General features: G+C 34.5%; 1 protein-coding gene across 2 annotated transcripts in view; it reads left to right on the top strand.

Moving 5' to 3' along the window:
* The window catches only part of STT3B (STT3 oligosaccharyltransferase complex catalytic subunit B), a 96,813-nt gene that overhangs the window by 62,110 nt on the left and 13,217 nt on the right, over window positions 1-21,486 (top strand). For both annotated transcript variants that reach the window (XM_068557533.1, XM_068557532.1), the window contains exons 4-9: window positions 5,272-5,337; window positions 6,964-7,063; window positions 16,393-16,491; window positions 17,623-17,769; window positions 19,027-19,075; window positions 20,465-20,619. In XM_068557533.1, the coding sequence (XP_068413634.1) occupies window positions 5,272-5,337; window positions 6,964-7,063; window positions 16,393-16,491; window positions 17,623-17,769; window positions 19,027-19,075; window positions 20,465-20,619 (616 nt within the window). The remainder of the gene's footprint in view (window positions 1-5,271; window positions 5,338-6,963; window positions 7,064-16,392; window positions 16,492-17,622; window positions 17,770-19,026; window positions 19,076-20,464; window positions 20,620-21,486) is intronic.

Genomic DNA, 21,486 nt, shown 5'->3' with positions numbered 1-21,486 from the left:
CTTAACAGGTTTGAGGTGATAGTTCATTGTAGTTTTGATTTGCATTTCTCTAGTGATCAGTGAGGTTGAGCATCTTTTCATGTGGTTAATGGCCATTTGTATATCTTTGAAGAAATGTTTACTCAAGTCCCTTGCCCAGTTTTGAATTGGATTTTTTGGTTTTTGGTTGATGAGTTTTAGGAGTTCTCAATATATTCTCAATAGTAATCCTTTGTAAGATACATGATTTGCAAATGTTTTCTCTCATTCTATGGATTGCCTTTTTCACTCTGTTAATATTGTCTTTGAGTCACAAAATTTTTAATTTTTCATGAAGTCCAATTTGTCTATTTTTTCTTTTATTGCTGTGCCTTTGGTGTCATATCCAAGAGATCATTGCCAAATCTAATGGCATGAAGCTTTTGCCCTGTGTTTTCTTCTAAGAGTTTTATAGTTTTAGGTCTAACATTTAGGTGTATTTGAGTTAGTTTGTATATGCTGTTAGGTAAGGGTCCAACTTCATTATTTTGCACATTGATATCTAGTTTCCCCAGCACTGTTTGCTGAAGGGACTGTCCTTTCCCCATTGAGAGGACTTGGCACCCTTATTGAAAATCATTTGACCATATATGCAAAGGTTTATTTCTGGGTTCTTTATTTTGTTCCATTGGTCTGTATGTATTATATGTATGTCTTTATGCCACCACCACACTGTTTGATTACTTTAGCTTTGTAGTAAGTTTTAAAATCAAGAAATGTTTGTCCTCTGTCTTCATTGTTCTTTTCAGGATTCTTTTGGCTATTAGGGGTCCCTTGATATTCCATATGGATTTTAGGGTGGGTTTTTTACTTCTGCAAAGAAAAAAAAATCATTGGATTTTGATATGGATTGCATTGACTCTGTAGATCACTTTGGGTAGTATTGTCATCCTCCAGTCTATGAATGACCATGGGATGTTTCCATTTATTTATGTTTTCTTTAAACAGTGTTTTATAGTTTTCATCATACAAGTCTTTTACTTCATTAGTTAACTTGTATTTTATTCTTTTTGATGCTATTGGAAATTTTTTTGTAATTTCCTTTTTGCATTGTTCATTGTTAGAGTATAGAAATGCAACTGATTTTTGTGTGTTGACTTTCTATCTTGCTATTTTGCTGAGTTCATTTATTAGCTCTAACAGTTTTTTGTGTATGTGGAATCTAGAGCTTTCTCCCTATGAGATCATATCTGTGAACAGGGGTGATGTTATGTCTTCCTTTCCAATTTGGATACCTTTTATTTGTTTTTCTTGCCTAATTGCTCTGGCTAGAGCTTCAAGTACTATGTTGAATAGAGGTGGTGAAAGTAGGCATCCTTGTCTTGTTCCTGATCATAGAGGAAAAACTTCAGTCTTTCACCATTTAATATGTTTGCTGTGGGTTTTTCATATATGGCTTTTGTTATATATTAACATGTAATACATGTTATTAAGTATGTAATATATTTTATGCTATATACTAGTACATAGTATTTTGTATATTAATGTTATTTGTACGTTTTTTATACATGATATCTCTCAGTTGGATGAAGGTATTCCTCTAATTGGACTCCTCAGGGAAGGCCCATGAGTATCATATTCCTCAAGTCCTCACATGTTTAAATCTGTTTTTTTATTGTGTCATATATGAGAGTTTGGCTAGATGGAAAGGTCTAGGTCATTTGTTCTTTACTTGAATTTATTGGAATTGTTGTACTATGATCATTTTGCTTTGTTATTGTCAAGAACCTAATTTTATGTGTTTCATAACAAACATGATCTTTTTTTCCTGAAGTAATAATTAGTTTTTTCTCTATAGCATTGAAGTCTAATAAATTTCCTAGGATATGTCCCAAAGTTGACACTTCTGGTAATGGTGACCCCTTTCAACATGTATATTGATAATTTTTATTTCTGGAAAGTTGTCTTTGATTATAGTTTCAAATATTAGTTTGTTTCACTGTTTTGTTTTTCTTGGATCTTCTTCCTGTTTGTTTGAATTCCAGTTCTATCACTTGGGGTTGTTTAAACCTCCCGAATATCTATTTCATCAACTATAAAATGGAAGTAATAATAGTACCTACCTCATATGGTTTAAATAAGTTAATGCATGTAAAGGTATAGAACATTGTAGGAACACAGAAAGTGATGAGTACATGTTTGTTACTACTTCTGTTGTTACTGTCACCAAAAACAGAGCTAGTGCAGATAGAATAGTACTTAGAATAATACTTATTACCATATTGCCTCCTATAGTTGTGGGGTTTTGGGTTTTTTTTTAAGTTTCCTCCTGTGCCTTTGTAATCAATCCTCTCCTTAACCCGTATTACTTGCAACCACAGATCTGATTTCTGTCTGTATGTCTCTGGGAGTTTCTTTTCCAGAATGCCATGTTATAGAAGCAGATAGTATGGGGTGGTCCTTTGTGTCTGACTTACTTCATGTAGCATAATACTTCTGAGAGTCATCTATGTTGTTGCATGTTTTAGTAGTTTGTTACATTTTATTGCTGAGTAGTATTCTGTTGTATGGATGTGCTATAATTTATTTTGTTTTCCAGCTTTTGATAATTATGAATAAAGAGGCTATAAATATTTGCATACAGTTCTTCATATGGAATAAATTAATATTTCTCTTGAATAAATGCCTAGGTGTGGGATTGCTGGTTTGTAAAATAACTACATGTTTAATTTGATAAAAAGCTGCCAAGTGGTTTTTGCAAGTGACTATGATTTTGCATTCCCTTCATCAGAGTATGAAGAGTTGCATTTATTTTGTTTGCATCACCAGTACATAGTTTGTACAGATGTAACAGTTTTGTAGTGGTATCCCGTGGTTTTAACTTGCTTTTCCCCAATGACTAATATTATCTTTTCATGTACTTATTCCCCATTCCTTTTCTTCTTTGGTGAAATGTCTGTTCATATCTTTTGCCTATGTTTTGGTTGAGCTGTTCGGCTTTTCATTACTGAGTTGTAAGAGTTCTTTATATATTCTGGAAATAAGTCCTTTATCAGATAGATGTGTGTTTTGCAAACATTTTCTCCCAGTATGTGGCTTGTCTTTATTTTTTTAACATATCTTTCTAAGTAGAAATTTTTAATTTTGATCAAGTCCACTTTATCATTTTCTCTTTTATGGATCTTGCTTTTGGTGTGTCATCTAAGAAATCTTAGCCTACCCCAAAGTTACAAACATTTTCTCATGTTTTTACTTCTAGAAACATAATAGTTTTAGGTTTTACATTAAGATCTGTTATCTGTTTCAAGTTGATTATGGTCTGTGGTGCAAGAAAAGGGCTGAGGTTCTCTTTGGGGAGGATATTGATATCCCATCATTCAAACATCATTGTTGAAAAGACTCTCCTTTCTCCACTGAATTACTCACTTTGATAGCCTTGTCAGAATAGGTTGACTGTATACACGTCAGTCTATTTTGGGATTCTTCTGTTTTATTGAGATCTCTATATATCTATCCTACACCGTGTTGTCTTGAAATCAGGTAGCGTGAGTGATTTAACTTTGTTCCTCTTTTTCATAATTATTTTGGCTGTTCCTAGTCCTTTGCTTCATATAAATTTTAAATTGGCTTATCAACATCTACCCAGATGAGTTGAGATTTCTACTTTTATTGGGAGTACATTAAATCTATAGATAGTTTGGGGAGAATTGTTATCTTAACATGAAGTCTTCTGATACATGTACATGGTTATCTCTTTTCATTATTTTATTTCTCAGTTTTGGCTTTAATTTTTCTAGATTATAAATTAGTCATTTGAGATCATCTCTTCTAATATAAGCACTTAAAGGTATAAGTTTCCCTCTAAGTGCTGTTTTCGCTGCACTGCACAGACTTTTTTTGAGAAATAGTATTTGCATACCATAAAATGTACCCTTTTAAAGTATACAATTCAGTGGCTTTTAGTTTATGAATAAAGTTATAACACAAATTCCAGGGTTGTAATTTTCTCACTTTTAAATTTTTCAATATTTTAATATACTCCCTCCCCATTCACGTTTTAGAATAGGACCCACCTTGTTATTTGACCCTGTCCAAAGGTAAACCTTGTCGAAGTTGGCATGGTTTGGGGGAGGAGATTGGAGTGTATTTTGTCACACATGTGCACTGTAACAGTGAATTCAAAGCAGTGTTTCATAGTCTGTTAGAAGTCTCATACAGCTCTAAGTGCTGTAAAACTAAGAGTGTTTTCTCTTTTCTTCCTCTCTCCCTCCCTTCCTTTTTTTTTGTTTTGTTTTTGTTTGTTTTACAATTTCCCCAAAGATTAGACGTCACTTGTAGTTTGTTTTAATGTACTAACAGAAATAGAAGCCCATTTTGAAAGTGAAGAATTCCTTGAAATAAGCTCTATAGAAAGCATACTGTTAAATTTGAACATGGAGATAACTCTTTTAATACAGAATTACCTATAACGTTTAATACAGAATTACCTATAATGGGACTTACATCTATCATTTCTTACTCAATTCATCTTAAAGATGACCCTTTGCTCTTGGCATAAGTATTTAGAGCTTATGTTTCTAAAATTTTAAATTCTGTTTTCTGAAGGTGCTAATAATACATTTTGATTTTTCAAATGAGCACGTAAACTCTTTGATTAGTTTTTTTAAGACAATAGACATATGTCAACTTTTTGAACCTTCATTTATTGCATGTTGTCTTTCCAGTTCAGAGTAATTGAGAATTTTACTGACATATCATTAGGCCTTCTAGAAATTTTAAGAATATAAATTTATTGAAGATATGATTGTGGTATCTGAAAATTTCTAGATAATGATAGGTTTTCAAAAATGGATGCTCATAATTATATGTGAGATATAGATGATCACATTCAGATGAAGAAAAACTACAGATTAAGGTGTTATGTCTAAGCAAACCTACCATATAAAAATGTAGACTTACTGAACAAATTTATTCTTTAGTTAAAAATCTTAATTTATTGATATTAATCATTTTAAGATAGAAAATATAACAAATGGAAAAATAGAAGTTCCTTTTAAGATGATTCTTTTTACTAAAAACTATATAACTAAAAAAAAAAAAAAAATCAAAGCTATTCCTAAAATGTATGACTACTGTCCAGTGTTATAAATGTGATATATATTAAGTGGATCCAAGTATCTGTATAACCTCATTACTCTTTTTAAAAAATAATCTTTGCTTTTTGTAATACAGGTTTACTAAACATTTAACCTTTTTTCATTCAGCAGGAACATTTATAAACTTTATTATATCAGTTGCTTGTTTGTTTTTTAGGTAAAATCTGTAAAAACTGGGTCAGTTTTTTGGACGATGTGCTGCTGCTTGTCATATTTCTATATGGTAAGATTTCATGTTACAAACTACATGAGGGCAAACAAGTCTTTGGCAGCTGGATCAGTGCCTCCTCTTCATCATTCCCTTCTCAGCCAGGGCTACTTCTCCACTTCGTTTCTCCTGCGGTCTTTAACATCTTTTGTTTAATGTATTCTCTTTCCTTACTACCACTCTCTTTCCTACTCCCACCTTCAGGGCCTGGTATGGACTTTTACTTTAGTGGGGAGGGCTAGTACTCAACCCCTCAAACGTAATACTTGCAGCAAGTGAAACAAAAACTTCTTTCAAATGTACAACTTTTCCTAAATAATGGTCACGTTCTCTAGGTTAGCCTGTAAACTACTTAACATAATTTTTTTCAACAGATTACTTAAGATTGGGGGTTCAGTATTACCTCTTTAATCTGCCGTTCTTTTCCACACCACAGCCTATATAGTAGTCTTATGCTGAAAATTAATGATAATCTTAAGTAACTTTTTTTTGTTTCTTAAACAAATGTCATGGAATTTGTGCTTCCATATTATCCATGCCCGTTTTAAAGTGGTTAAAGGTTAGGACACATTCTGTGCAGTTGTACTCAATAATAGCAAACCCATTCTCTTTCAAGTTTAGACTGAAATTTTGGAAATAACCAGAAGTCCTTCAGTTAGAACTGGAACTCAACCAGAGTAATGTTGTCTTTGGTGAAAAATAGCGTATGACTGTAGCAGTAAACTGGTGTTCTTATGTGAATTGTAAACTGAAGGCCATTTCTTTTAAATTGTTTTTATATATTTTAGACAAGGGCAGCATTGTTAGAACATGTATGTTAACATATAGTCTCCTAAGGTGACTGTTGGTACAAATGGTTCTTTTAAGCTTTTAGTTATTAGAGAACATGCAAGAACTTTGATCTTGACAGACCTTATTGCCTATTACTGAATGTACTTAATAAATTCTATTGGTTTGGAATAAACATAATCTTTAGAATCTTTATTGATTTAGACCAGAACATAACATACTCGATTGTCTGGTAAATAGAATTATTCTAATTTTGTGCTACAGGCTAAACATTAAACTGGGATCTTGATTTGTATCCATTGGTAGGAAGAAATTTATACCCAAGGTATAGCACCTTTTGTCTTGAGGATCACAAAGCACATCCAGATCATCTGAGTATTCCTTTTAGTTGTTGACTAATGCTAACATCCATTGTTCTTATTCTTAGTGAAGTTTCTTGCAACGTATTTATCATCAAAAATGGAGGGAGTAAAAGGGTTTTTTTTCTTTTAAAAATTTATGATCTATATTCTAAAAGTCTATCTCCATGACAGTCTTTTTATTGCCAATTCACAAATTATATTGTTCTCAGTGTTCTTATAAGTTTAATTTAATTTGACCATTTCTCCAGTGAATATATAAAAGTGTATTGGATTTATGGTATTGTGTTGTTACTTATCAATAAAAATAAAGAAAAATAGGTTATTTGTAGGTTACAAATCCATTTTTAAGCATCTCAAAATTGCTAAAAATCCTAGTGTGCTTATATTTGCTTATTATATGTTTAGATTGTCATGACAAGTCATCACAAAACTTATCTATTTTTAAAAGCAAGTATATAAATTATTTAACTTAGCATTTCTTTACTCATAGGTGTCTGCTTGGGGTGGTTATGTGTTTATTATCAACCTTATTCCACTGCATGTATTTGTGTTGTTACTAATGCAGAGATACAGCAAAAGAGTCTACATAGGTAAGTGATTTGACTTCTGATAGCTGTCAACTTCTAAGAGGTGTTTCATATACGTTCTTTTCATTGAACAGACATTTCTGTTAGGTTAGTATTATTCATGAGGAGGTAAAAATAATTTTAGATTTATTTTGCTTTTTGTATTAATAAGGAGGGTCAGGCATTTTTACTAAGTGTGTTGTTATCAACTTTCCCTTAATGAGTTTTTGTCGAAATCAGTCTAGATTTAATATTTGTCAACCTTTTATTTTAATTCGGGGGAATGGGCATTTCTATCATTCACATATACATATTGTTCAAATTCAGCTTACTCACTGTAAGAGATTAAGGATCCTTAACAGTTTAATAAACTTTTGAAAGCTCTTTCTGTATAATATACAACGGACTGTCTTAGTCCATTCTAGCTGCTATAACAAAATACCAAAGACTGAGTAGTTTATAAACAATAGAAATTTATTTCCCAGTTTTGGAGGCCAGAAAATCCAAAATCAAGGCACCAGAATGCTCACATTCTTGTGAGGGCTGTTTTCCTGTTCCACAGCTGGTACCTTCTTTGTCCCCACCTGATAGAAGGAATGAGCAAGCTCTCTGGGGCCTCTTTTAAAAGGGTACTGCTTCCTTGGAGCCCTCATTACCTAATCACCTCCCAAAGGCTACCTCCTAATACCATTTCCATGGGCATTTAGGTTTTCAGCATTGAATTCTGGGGAGAAACAAACATTCGGACCCTAATAGAGACTGAGTATTTTCTCTACACAATTTTAATTTGCTCTACAGGTTTTAAAACATATCTTTTGAATAAGATGCTTAGTAATAGATGATGTCTCAAATCTTAGAGCGCATTTTCTATGAGAGAGACAGAACTTCTTTGGGTTGAATTAATCACAGAGAAGTTATGATCTGAAACCAGTGTCTTAGTAAAATAATATAATTCCATTATAATAATGTTGGAAAACAGTAACAAAAAGATATAAATCTTATTTACTTGATTAAAAAACAGTAGTTTGGCAGTTTCTCAAAAATTTAATCATAGAGTTACCATGTGACCCACACTTCTACTCCTAGGTATATACCTAAGAGAATTGAAAATATATATTTACTTTGTAACTGCTTAGGATGTATCTCTATGAACTGTGTACTATATGCTTCTGTTATAGTCCTTACAATATTTTATTGTCTTATTTTCTGTAACAAGTTTCCGTGGATTCTTTGGGCTTAAGGTATATTAAAAGGGAGACTGCGATTCTGGGACTTCCCTGGTGACGCAGTGGTTAAGAATTCGCCTGCCAATGCAGGGGACATGGGTTCGATCCCTGGTCCGGGAAGATCCTATGTGCCACGGAGCAACTAAGCCAGTGGGCCACAACTAAAAAAGAAAATATGTATTTACATGAAAACTTGTACTGTAACATTCATAGCAGCATTGATTATTCGTGATAGCCAAAAAGTGAAGACAAACCAATGTCCATCAACTGATGAATGGATAAAGTGTGGTACATCCATGCAATGGAATATTATTTGGCAATGAAAAGGAATAAAGTACTGATAACATGCTACATCATGAGCCTTGAAAACATTGTGCTAAGTAAAATAAGCCAGGCACAAAAGGCCATATACTGTAGGATTCTTTTTGTATGAAGTGTCCAGTGCAGGCAAATCCATAAAGACAGCAAGCAGATTAGAGACAGGAAGTTGATTTAGTGGTTGCCAGGGGTCTGGGGAGTAGAGGAGTGACTGCTAATGGGTAGGGGGTTTCTTTTGGGGATGAGCAAATGTTCTGGAATTAGATAGTGGTGATAGTTACACAGCTTTATGAATATAATAAAAACCACTCAATGGTACATTTTAAAAGGATAGGTTTTTTTTTTTTTTAGTACAAATTATATCAATTTTTAAAAGTTAGAGTATATTAATTATATTTACCATTTCAGCATACTTTATAACAATCACCACTGAAATAGTACATCTGTATGTATCAAGTTCTTCTTATATAGCACAAACTGTCCTAAATTCTTCACATGTATTTAACTCATTTAGTCTTCATAACCACACTGTGAGGATAGTTACTATTACTATCCTCATTTTACAGATGAGGAAACAAGAGAAGACATAATTTGCTCAAAATCATGTAGCTAGTAATGGAGCTGAAGCCTGAACTTAGATATTTTGGCTCCATAGCCCGTAATGCAAAAAAATCACTGTAACTGTGTGCCTGCCATATAAATAAATACCTTACTGGGGAAATATATCAACCTATGATAAATCTCTTTACCCTGAAAACACTGTAAACAATCATTGGAATCCAGAAAAGAAGATGACAGATTAAACAATAACTCTCAGCTTTTTGTTTTGGAACTGTACAAGGAAAAACATTTTAAGTTAAATGGTTATGGGGAGGAACTAAGAATTTCTTTGTTTAATTTAAAAAATTGGGGTCCTGAAAATGTAATGGTCAGGAGAACAGAGTTAGGGAGAAGATTGAAGGGTAGACTTCTGCGAAATGCCCCTGAATCAGGAAGAGGAAGAACTAAAGGAAGAGTTAGAAGTAGCCAGATAAATACATTGTTAAGGAGGTCAAATGGGAGTATTTTCTACATAAAAGTTTAAAGCATGAACAGTGACCAAGTCCTCTTAAGTGTTAGCACTAAGATCAGGTAGGATGAGAGTTGAGAAAAGACCTTGTATTTGATGAATAGGATTTCTCTGGTCGCTTTAGAAAAGCATACAGTTAACACTGCTTTGGTTGGCTCTTGAGAATATAAGAATATTAGAAGAGCTTTTCAGAGGGAAGAAAAAATAAAATGGGTTAGGGATGTTATGGATGTGTATGAAGTTAGATTAGCAAAGTCTTAGATAATTTCATGGTGTTCAAATTCTCCACCCCACCCTCCTTGTTTATATTTAGCTCTAGAAGTTACCAAGGAACATCATCTTATACTTTCAAATTATATTTCTTTGTTTTTTTTCTGCTGTACTATCCTTGATTTCATTTTAGGTATCAGTACGAAGTATATTTGCTATTTTTAAAAGTTGTGATTGTCTCTCCACTCAGGTGTTTTGAACAAGTTGCTTCTTGCTGCTTTTACAAATAGAGCTTATAAAATAATAGTTTACAAGACTCATTCTCTACATAGTTTGCAATGAACAGCATCCTGGAAAAAGAAAAATTATTTTTCTCATTATGTATATCTGTTAAGTTAGTCATTGTATTTCTCTCTGCTGGTCGAGAAGAATCCGTGGAGGGTTTTTTTTATTTTTAGTTTTTGGGAGGCGGGGGGGGCAATCTTGTGAGCTTTAATTGCATATAAGTTTCTTACCATTTTTCACCCTGCTTATTTACCAGCATTCACAGTAGTCAAGTAATCAAGCAGTAATAAAGTATCTTTATTAGTCAAAAGCTTCGACAGTCTTACAAGCCTTTAATCATATTTGTTAATAGTAAAGCAAAATTGGTTGAATTTTAAAGTATTTCCTCACTATGTTTCTTTTGGTTAGTACTATTTTGGTTGAGAGAGACAGGGGATGGCAAAGGAATATTTTGCTAGACCTTTCCATCATCACCCAGGAGATAAAACAACTCAGAAATGGTAAGGTGATTTAATGGTGGATCAAAGTTAACAGGAATATAATATTCACAAAACCTTTTCTAACTTTATTTAAGTAAAAGGAAGTATAGCAGTACTTTAAAAGCATGAAGGGTACTGTCAACATAAGTTGTTTAAGCAGGTACTTGAAGGTTAGTTTGGGGAACAGCAGCAGCTTCTTGAAAACTTGACATTCTTTTGGAACTCGAATCAGGCCTTTCAGTGCCTTTTATTTTATAGAACAATTCATTTGTACACCTTAAGTCAAGGACAGTGGTTTGTTTCTTCTCTGTATCAATCTGGTCCCACCCCATACCCTTGGATTAAAAAAAAATAAAGTACTTAAAATTTTTTATTTATTTATTTTTTTATGTTTGGATGCGTTGGGTCTTCATTGCTGTGCACAGGCTTTCTGTAGTTGCGTCGAGCGGGGGCTACTCTTCATTGCTGTGTGTGGGCTTCTCATTGCAGTGGCTTCTCTTGTGGAGCACGGGCTCCAGGTGTGCTGTCTTCAGTAGTTGTGGCGTGCGGGCTCAGTAGTTGTGGCTGGCAGGCTCTAGAGCACAGGCTCAGTAGTTGTGGCACACAGGCTTAGTTGCTCCGCAGCATGTGGGATCTTTCCAGACCAGGGTTCAAACCCATGCCCTCTGCATTGGCAGGCGGATTCTTAACCTCTGCGCCACCAGGGAAGTCCCAAAACAAATAAAATAAGAGTGAAAAGATGTTTAGGTTCTGTTTCAGAAGATTACTATTTGTCCCAAACCAAAGAGATTTTCTTTGGTTAAAAATAACCAAACAGAATAACAGACTTTGTATGTATCTTCCTAATGGTAATTTGGGGGGAATTCTGACACACTGGAAGTATGGTCTGCAGTAGTGAAGGCCAGTAACTGTACTTCCACAGGATGGCAGTGTGATGAACATTGTCGTGATGTAATAAATGATTTACTACATTATTGGTCTTGTGCGTTTTCTTAGAGCTTACTACTTTGATGGAAAGCTTTATTCGTCTGGTTTAAAGGGTAAGAAAAGTAGGTTAAGATGGATGGATAGAAGGTTGTGATAGATGTAGATAGTAGTTTGGTCAAATTTCATAAAGAGTCCGGAGGAAGAATTGGTGGAGAATGATTGCCATGTGTTTGTGTTGTTGAGGTCTTTTGAGAACATTAGAGAATGGTACAGGTGTTGTCAACTGCCTCTTCAATGCCCATGTCAAGAAGAGGAGCTCTCTCCCTCTAAGTTTTTATAGAGCCAGGGTTTTTTCCACTAATGTCACATGTACTTGCTTCATTGTATTGTGGTTATTTGTGTACATCTCTGATTTCCCCAATTAGATATCTAACTCTTAGAGGATAGGATTGATCTTAATAAGATTTTGTATTTTTAGAAAGTCTTCACCATGATAGACATAAACTTAATATTTGAATGAATTAATTAAAGAGATAATTTTTAAACACACTGTTTGATGCTCTGGTATAAAGAATGGAGAAAAACTTGTTTTCATTTTGCAGTGGAGATTGTGTTTATTTTTAAGAATTGAAAGTTACTTCACTATTTCTTAATACTCAAGTATATCTAATTCTTATTTTCATTGTTTTAAAACATGGGTTTGTAAATGGGATTTAAATTGAGGTATGGAGATGTATATCTAATTTTACAGGTTCAAGAAGAAGGGCAGTATTAAAAGCAAGATGAGCTTGTGACATTTTATATTACTTGGCAGGCAATCCTGAATTTAATAGTGTTAAAAAAACAAAATTCAACTGAGTAAATTTTAAGTATTTAATTGGCTTTGTGAATGATTCATAAGTTGAGCGGCATCACATCTAGCCAAGTAGAAAGGAGCTCCAAAGAGCCTCAGAAAGGGAAAGATTTTTATAGGCAAGACAAGGAAATTCACAAACAGAAATGCCTTTCAGACTTAGGTAACCTACCTATTGGGGAGGGAAGGGTCTGTGTGTCAGATTACCTCATCTTTCTTTGGTGAGGGGGGTTTAGAAAGAATTACCTCATTGGTGCTGACCAAAAAATTCCACACTGACCAGTTAGGATTGCATTCCTGGGGAAGGTTGTGACTGCAATTAAGGTTATGAATTAAGTTTTGATTTTAGCCCAGGTGACTCCATTTGAGGCCTGTCATTTCTTTAACAATGGAAATATTGGTGTGTTAAAGAGTGCTGTGAAGTAGAACATATATCCCCCTATGTAAACATCTCAGTATCAGTGATCCAAAAAAGATAAAAGTAGGGAAGACATGAATCCAGTTCTCTGAAAAGGAAATGGTTATCTTTGGATTATTGCATATAGCACATTTATCAGCTTTGTATCATTGGTGCATGTAAGTAGGTATAAATGAGGTTAATTTGGATAGAGGAATATTTATAGGAAAAATATTGTTTAGATAGAACTTGTCTGTTTCTGTTAGTTCAGATTTATTTGACATTAATATATATACAAAGTAATGTTTACAAATTTAAGTCCCACCTGGCCTTTTTTATGTTTGCGGAGATTGAATTTCTTTTTCTTGAACTCATCTCCATCTTTTTATTAACTTGAACTCTAGTGCACCTACTTCTTTTTTTTTTTTTTTAATTTATTTATTTCTTTTTGGCTGCATTGGGTCTTTGTTGCTGTGCGCGGGCTTTCTTTAGTTGCGGCGAGCGGGGGCTACTCTTTGTTGCAGTGTGTGGGCTTCTCATTGCGGTGGCTTCTCTTGTTGCGGAGCATGGGCTCTAGGCGTGTGGGCTTCAGTAGTTGTGGCTCACGGACTCTAGAGTACAGGCTCAGTATTTGCGGCGCACGGGCTTAGTTGCTCCGCGGCATGTGGGATCTTCCCGGACCAGGGCTTGAACCCGTATCCCCTGCATTGGCAGGCGGATTCTTAACCACTGTGCCACCAGGGAAGCCCTAGTGCACCTACTTTTTTATAAAATGTTTTCTTCTTCACTAATGACAATAAATACCTCTGTGAAGTTGCATAAACCTGCTGAAAAGAGAATATTACCAGGTTTAGTCTTCTCTTTTTGGATATGCCTGGAAATGAACTTGAACAAATCCCTGAGAGGAAACTTCATAGATAGTTTCCAGGCAAGTGATCGCTGAAATTTTTATATTACCAAGCACAGTATAGTCCCATTTGAAGAGACAGTATGATGTGTGTACGCATCATGTATATGTGTGCCGACCATGCCTTCTAGTGATTATTTCTGGAAAATGTGGCTTAAAGGGAAGTAAATGGGCTAGAGACTTTCACTTTTTACTGTGTTTTTTTTTTTCTAAACAATACATTACCTTTACAATTAAGAACAAACCGAACAAACCAGTAATCCATGGAAACAGATGCAGATTTGTGTTTGCCTTGCCCTGGGATAGAGGGGATGGGGTGAGTATGAGGTTTTCTTTTGGGATGATGAAAATGTTTTCAGACTAGAGAGGTTTGGTGGTTGTACAACATTGAGAATATACTAAATGCCCCTGAATTGTTCACTTCAAAATGATTATATGTGAATTTGACCTCAGTTTTTTTTTAAAAGACTTTACTTTTTTGTTCAGTGTGTGCCATTTGTCATATCTAATCCAAATTCTGTGGCAGTGTTATATAATATTCAGTGTTCATTTGTGTTTATAAGAAAGAGAAATCCAGCCTCAGAGGATGTAAGTAGACTTAACTATAATTAATACACATCAATGACATAAGGTTTTCTCAGGCTTGGCCTTTCTAATTGTGCCTTTTTTTTTTTTTTTTTTAAATTTTTGGCTGCATTGGGTCTTCATTGCTGCGCGCGAGCTTTCTCTAGTTGCAGTGAGCGGGGGCTACTCTTTGTAGTGGTGCGCAGGCTTGTGATTGTGGTGGCTTCTCTTGTCGTGGACCATGGGCTCTAGGCGCGCGGGCTTCAGTAGTTGTGGCACACGGGCTCAGTAGTTGTGGCTTGCGGGCTCTAGAGCACAGGTTCAGTAGTTGTAGCTCACGGCCTTAGTTGATCCATGGCATGTGGGATCTTCCCAGACCAGGGCTTGAACCCGTATGCCCTGCATTGGCAGGCAGATTCTTAACCACTGTGCCACCAGGGAAGTCCCTCTAATTGTGCTTTGTGTGTTCAATATTTCTCCAGGGTTTAATTTCTCAGCTCTAGGTGTCTAAAAGGCCTGTTGATCATAGAATCTTAGCTTATTATTATTGGGTTGGATGGGTTACTTCTGCAGCGTCCTCTAGACAACTGGTTCTCTATTAGCTTGAGGTCATCAGAAACTTTATACATTGGTCTTTCCTATTACATTTACTTAAGCTTCTTATCCTTTTTCTAACACTGTAGTCATCTCTCATCAGACAGCTTGGAAGACAACTTAACATTTGAACCATTAACACATAATTTACCTTCTATAAATGGGTTTCTTTTAAAAGCAAATAAGCATTCTTTTTTTTTTTTAATAGTTCTTTAAGTTAGTTGTAGGGTATTTTTATTTATTTATTTTATTTATTTTTTTGTCGGTGTTGCGTCTTCGTTTCTGTGCGAGGGCTTTCTCTAGTTGTGGCAAGCGGGGGCCACTCACTGTCGCGGCCTCTCTTGTTGCGGAGCACAGACTCCAGTCGCATAGGCTCAGTAGTTATGGCTCACGGGCCCAGTTGCTCCGCGGCACGTGGGATCTTCCCAGACCAGGGCTTGAACCCGTGTCCCCTGCATTGGCAGGCAGACTCTCAACTACTGCGCCACCAGGGAAGCCCCAAATAAACATTCTTTCTCAGCTGAGTTGAGTGAAGGGAAGCATATGCTGTGCTGTACAATGTGTAGCATACAGATATGCCTGCTGTAACAGTTCTCTTGCAGTCTTTTTTTTCTAATAGAGTACTTTATTTGCCAACAACTAAATATTGACTATACTTCATAAAGTATGTGAATAAGCTTTATAAATGGAATAATCTTCACATTAACTTATTTTACATGAGTTTTAACTTCATTTCTAAATAATTTTTAATTACAGTGATTCCAAATACTTTCGCTGTAATCAGCTTGTCTGGTAGTGATCTGTGAACACCTAAATGCAAAAATAAGTCTGTTATACAAATTGTAGCCCCTCCCCAATTTACCTATACACTTAGGTTGATATAAGCCAAGAATACTATATAGTATATTCAGTGCCAAGAGCAAATAAGTTTCCTTTATTAGATCCTAATAAATTCAGTAACTAGTCTGTTTTATGGCTTGACTTCTGTGTTCTTTTGTTCTTTAATCACAGAAAACTTAGCGGATGGACGTAAGATTTTTTTTTTTAACTGGTTAAGTACTGTACAAAAGTGTTAGGAGACTATAAATAGGGTGTGAATACTTAAAAGCTTTTGAGACAATAGCAGCTATTCATATATGATGATGATAAGTATTCATTTGGTCATGCATACTTTGGGTTAATGCCAATAGGAATGGTGTTTACTTATATATTACATAGCTTCTTGGGTTATGTCATTGATTATTAATGATAGATTGAAAAAAAACTTGATTCCATTTTCAGGAGAGTAAAACAGCACCAGTCTCCTTAAAATAATATTTTTTAAAATGGCAGAAAGAATTTCACGATTTATAATGTATGATTAACCATCAAATATGTATCAAATAGAATAGTCACTTCAGTATTCTATTCTTAAAATAAGTTCAGTTAAAACTTTGCTAAAAATATATGAGTTGTGTATATATTTATGTTTGAAGTACTATTGGTAGTAGTAAATTATCCTTGTTTCCAATTTTGTCTTTATAGCATATAGCACTTTCTATATTGTGGGCTTAATATTATCCATGCAGATACCCTTTGTGGGATTCCAGCCAATCAGAACAAGTGAACACATGGCAGCTGCAGGTATGAAAAATATTTATTTTCTTTCTTCTAAAGAATCTGTGAAGGTATGACTGCCCAATCTTCAGTGGAATGAAGGGTTCTTTTGGGGTTTTGTAGTTGTTTTTAATTTTCATCGTATTGGTTCTAAAACATCACCACTATAAAATATGAATATCATAGAGTTTATGGAGACTTTCTGATATTGTGTGCCTAAAAGTGCCTATCTTGCCAGCTGTGACTGTTCTGAAAAAGCAAAACATCCTTTTTTGCAAACACTAAATAACATTTGCTTTGTATAAATTAAATAGTGTATCTGTACACTGAGTTACTGTATCACTGAGTTTTCATTTTACCAAATTTAGATGGAACATTTCATTTTTATGTTCCGTACATCTCACTAAAATATTTTATCCGTATCTACTAACTGGAATTAATGGCTTTCATATTGATTATAAGGTAATATAATTCCTCTCCCTAAAGCGGAGCATTTTGCCACCATTAATCTCGGTCACAAATAACAAGATACAATGGGAGATCTGTGAATAAAACTTTATCAGAGATTCTTCACACAAGGTGCATGATCCATAGGAAGTCTGTGGGTAGTTTTTTTTGTTTGTAGCATTTTATAAATATCAGTATATTTAACTTTCTGAGACAATGTTCCATAGCTTTTATCATCAGATTCTCAGTAAGAATCTTGAACCATCTCTACCCCCCACCCAACTATAAACAGTAACCATATATCAAGATTCTCCTGATCCAGGTCATTTGTATCCTTCAGTAAATCTGAGAATTATTTTTTTAATGACGTTTCTTTATTTTTTTTCTTTTTTTCCTAGAAAACATGTTGCTAAAATATGGGACAAAGGGTGGAATTTAATGTGCTGGATAGGCTTCAGTTATTGAAATGAGATTTTTCTTGCCTGGTCCGTGTATGGGGAGTCTGATCATTTTGAAAAAAATATGTAACAGAATTTTTTGGATGTATTAATTGGTTAACTGTCATTTGACAAAGGTAATGTCAGATCAAATGACTAGTCTTTGATATGAATGGTACAAGGTATTCTAAGAAGGTCTTCCAAATTAACGTTTATAAATGTCCTTGGTAAAAATGCTTTGTTGATTACTTATATGAACCTTTTCTTTAATTAGGTGTCTTTGCATTGCTGCAAGCTTATGCTTTCTTGCAGTATCTGAGAGACCGATTAACAAAACAAGAGTTCCAGACCTTGTTCTTTTTGGGTGTATCACTAGCTGCAGGTGCTGTGTTCCTTAGTGTCATCTATTTGACTTATACAGGTAGGTGTCATCCCCTGTAGGATATGAATCTTGTCTCTAGGTTATTGCAAAAGGTAATTCTTTTTCACATTTTGTACATGTTCCATTTATCCCAGTAGGTTAAATATTGTGGTTTCTTTACAAACTGTATGAAAATAATAGTCAGAGGTTCTATAAAATATGAATAGCACTACAAATTTTGATTTTTTTTTTTAACAGTATCTTAATTTTGCTGCTTCAGGTTCTGATAAATCCACTTTCAAGCATCCTTCTCTTGATGGATGAATAGGCCCAAAATGTATAAAATTCAAAGCTTCCAGTGTTAACAGTGCAGGTTTACCCTCCCTTGTGTACATATACTCTATCTCCTGCTTTTAAACAGTCAACCAAATCAGTTTCAGTCTGCTTCTGGATTCCGAGTTACTTTCTAATCCTGACTTTACTAGTCCCTAGAAACAGGTCAAATTCTTTCTGAAGGTATGCCAAATTAATGTACCAGCCTACATCATAAAATCATGAAGAATTAATTGACAGGAATAAAAGGCACGAATGTTTAAAATCATCTTTGTGGACTTCCCTGGTGGCACAGTGGTTGGGAGTACACCTGCCAATGCAGGGGACACAAGTTCGAGCCCTGGTCCAGGAAGATCCCACATGCCGCGGAGCAACTAAGCCTGTGTGCCACAACTACTGAGCCTGCACTCCGGAGCCTGTGAGCCACAACTACTGAAGCCCTTGCGCCTAGAGCCCATGCTCTGCAACAAGAGAAGCCACCACAATGAGAAGCCTGTGTACCGCAACGAGGAGTAGCCCCTGCTCGATGCAACTAGAGAAAGCCCACGCACGGCAATGAAGATCCAACGCAGCCAAAAATAAATAAAAAATAAATAAATTTTTTTTAAAATTAAAATCATCTTTGTAATTTATCTAAATTTGGCATACTGGACACCTCTCACTTTTTAAAATTATCCAATGCTATCTTAATATCTTAGCTTTATTTTACTAGTCAACTAGAGGTTTAAGAGAGAATTGGAAAACATTCTGCAATTTTATCTATCAACTTGTTGTATTTCTCTGGAAATGTAATGTCCGTGGATTTTTTTTTATTTGATCCCTAACCTTATTTTATCTGACTGCCAGCTGTGTGAAATAACGTTGTCACCTATTTTTTTAAAAACAAGAATTCTTTTAATATTAGCTTAAATTAATCCATAATAATCAATAAACATAAAAACAGTGAGAAGGCAGATTAATTTCCTCTACATTTTTCCTTCCAAGGTTACATTGCACCATGGAGTGGCAGGTTTTACTCATTGTGGGATACTGGGTAAGTGCATATAAGTTATTTGCCCTCATGTTATTTCCCTTTTGTCATCTGTTCTTTATTGTTAGTATCTCTGTCAATACCTGGGCAACATTTCTAAAGTATCTAGCATGTACTAGTTTAGTAAATGTTGTATTTTGTCTGTTATAATACCTGTTTGGAATTCACCTTTAGTGTGATATGTAAGTCACGTTTCTGTTCATGGGCAACTCCTTATTTTAGTTTTATTTGTTAATACATTTCAGGTAACGTGTGCCATTTTAGTAATTGATTTTTGTTTTTACCAATGTATTCAAAGTTTCCATCTGTTAGTAATATTTAATTTTTAATCATTAAGGATAGATGCTATGTTATAGCATCTATATGCCGTAGATATGAAGAAAAATTTAACTTTCTTTTTAATACCACATTATCTAAGTTTCTTGATATTTTTTAACCTATCAAATATACTAGAGAATATTTGTTCTGCTTTTTAAGAGTGCTATTATAAAAAGAGTTAGTAAAAAAGTTTTAGTTTTAAATTAGCTGAATAATTTTTTATCTCTAGAAATGTTTTCCTAAGGATAAGAAAATACCTCTTGGTGATAATTTACTTCTCTCCCTTGATTCTGCTATTCCATCTTTTTTGTTACTCCCCATGTGGGCCCAATAAAAAACCTACCACAATTTATTGAACAGGCCTGCCCTTTGGTGTGATACCAAAAGGGCTCCTGCCCATGACTAATTAAAGGGCATAAGCAAATTATGTATGAATGGCTGAAGCTAACAGACACAAACTTCCAGAGATCAGCCTTTGCATCACCAGAGTTTGAGGGAAAACCCCAGTTGTAGAAGTTAGTTATTCTGATTAGGTTAAAATCCTGGGTTAAATTTTTGTTAGTCATACTTATTCTTGCTTTCAGACTTTAACTGACCACTTTGGAATTACAGGGAAAATTTGTCCTGTCTTTTCCATTTCCCTCACCAGCCTCTGTGCCATCTCCTTGTTAAGAAAGGTATTGTGGCAATATGATATCTTATTGGATAAGGTACTTCTGCTAGTAATAAGTCCAGAAGATAGTGAAACTCGTTGATGCAGACTTAGAAAAGTACTAAGTTAAAACTGCAAAACAAATTCCTATTTGAGCAAAGATTTTTGTGTTAGAAGTCAAGAGCCAACACTTTTATAACTGGCCTTAGATAATTCTGATTTTAGGAGGGGCATATTGGTTTTGGTTTTACCAGTGTGTATCAGATTTATTTCCACTCTAGCTGGTTACATTGGAATATAGTTTTAAGCAAGAAGAGGTAGGGATAGGAACCATATCTACAATCAGAGAAAGTTTATTCATCTAAAAGGAACTCCTGTTTTATCATTTACTTTTAAATAATGTTAACTTTTTTTAATACCAGGTATGCAAAAATACACATTCCAATTATTGCATCAGTGTCTGAGCATCAACCTACAACTTGGGTATCTTTCTTCTTTGATCTGCATATTCTTGTGTGTACCTTCCCAGCAGGCCTATGGTTCTGCATTAAAAATATCAACGATGAAAGAGTATTTGGTAAGAGATTTTTAATAAATACTTTGATTTATTTATTTTTGTTGAGATTATCACTGCACTTTAAAGTTTTGTTTTTCTTTGCTTGACTCTATGCATATTTAAGATAAACTTTCCTCTCTTACTTTGCATAAGTGCTTAACCAAGAAAAATTCAATGAATTTGCATTATATATACTCTAATTATTAACTTTTCATTTTGGACTAGTATATAAATTTTTCATTCAATTTATTGTTTTCTGAGAGGTTAATGCAATTATAGTCTGTGGCTGAGAATTGGAAATTATAACTGTTGACAGAATAGACTTGACTTTATTTTCTCAGTTAAATCCAATTAAGTAGAAGGAAGTTTGCAGGGGCATCCATGATCCAAATTTCAGTGCAAAAGTACATTTTGTAATGGAATAAGAATCACCTTTAAGTAAACACCCTCTTGACTGATAGATTTGTGTAATTTCCAACTTACAAGACTTAGATATACAAACTATTTTAAAGCCAGTGTTTAGGATCTGACATTCAAAATATAAATGGACAAAATAAACAGATACCAAACACTTTTATGTAATTCAGTCATCACAAGAAGTATACCGTGGCTGTTTTGCATTTGATAAAACCTGAAACTGAAAAAGCTTTATAATATGCACAGGGTCACACAAGCAAATAGTTTGTGCAAGTATGGGTCCTGGACCATGAGAGACACTCAGAAGAGTGAAGTCAGGAGAGATAAAATAGCATCTGCATAGGTTCTAACCAAAGGATGACACTCCTTCTTTTCTGGTTTCTATAGGTCAGTGGACTCTGGATAAGGCCATGTTAATATTGTATCATTCAAAAAGATTTTAGCTTAGACATATTGCCCACTCATGCCTTA

The sequence above is a fragment of the Eschrichtius robustus genome, chromosome 12, assembly GCF_028021215.1.
Source record: "Eschrichtius robustus isolate mEscRob2 chromosome 12, mEscRob2.pri, whole genome shotgun sequence".
Taxonomy (NCBI): domain Eukaryota; kingdom Metazoa; phylum Chordata; class Mammalia; order Artiodactyla; family Eschrichtiidae; genus Eschrichtius; species Eschrichtius robustus.
Note: the sequence above shows the minus strand (reverse complement) of the source record. Positions and strands in the feature narration are given on the sequence as shown.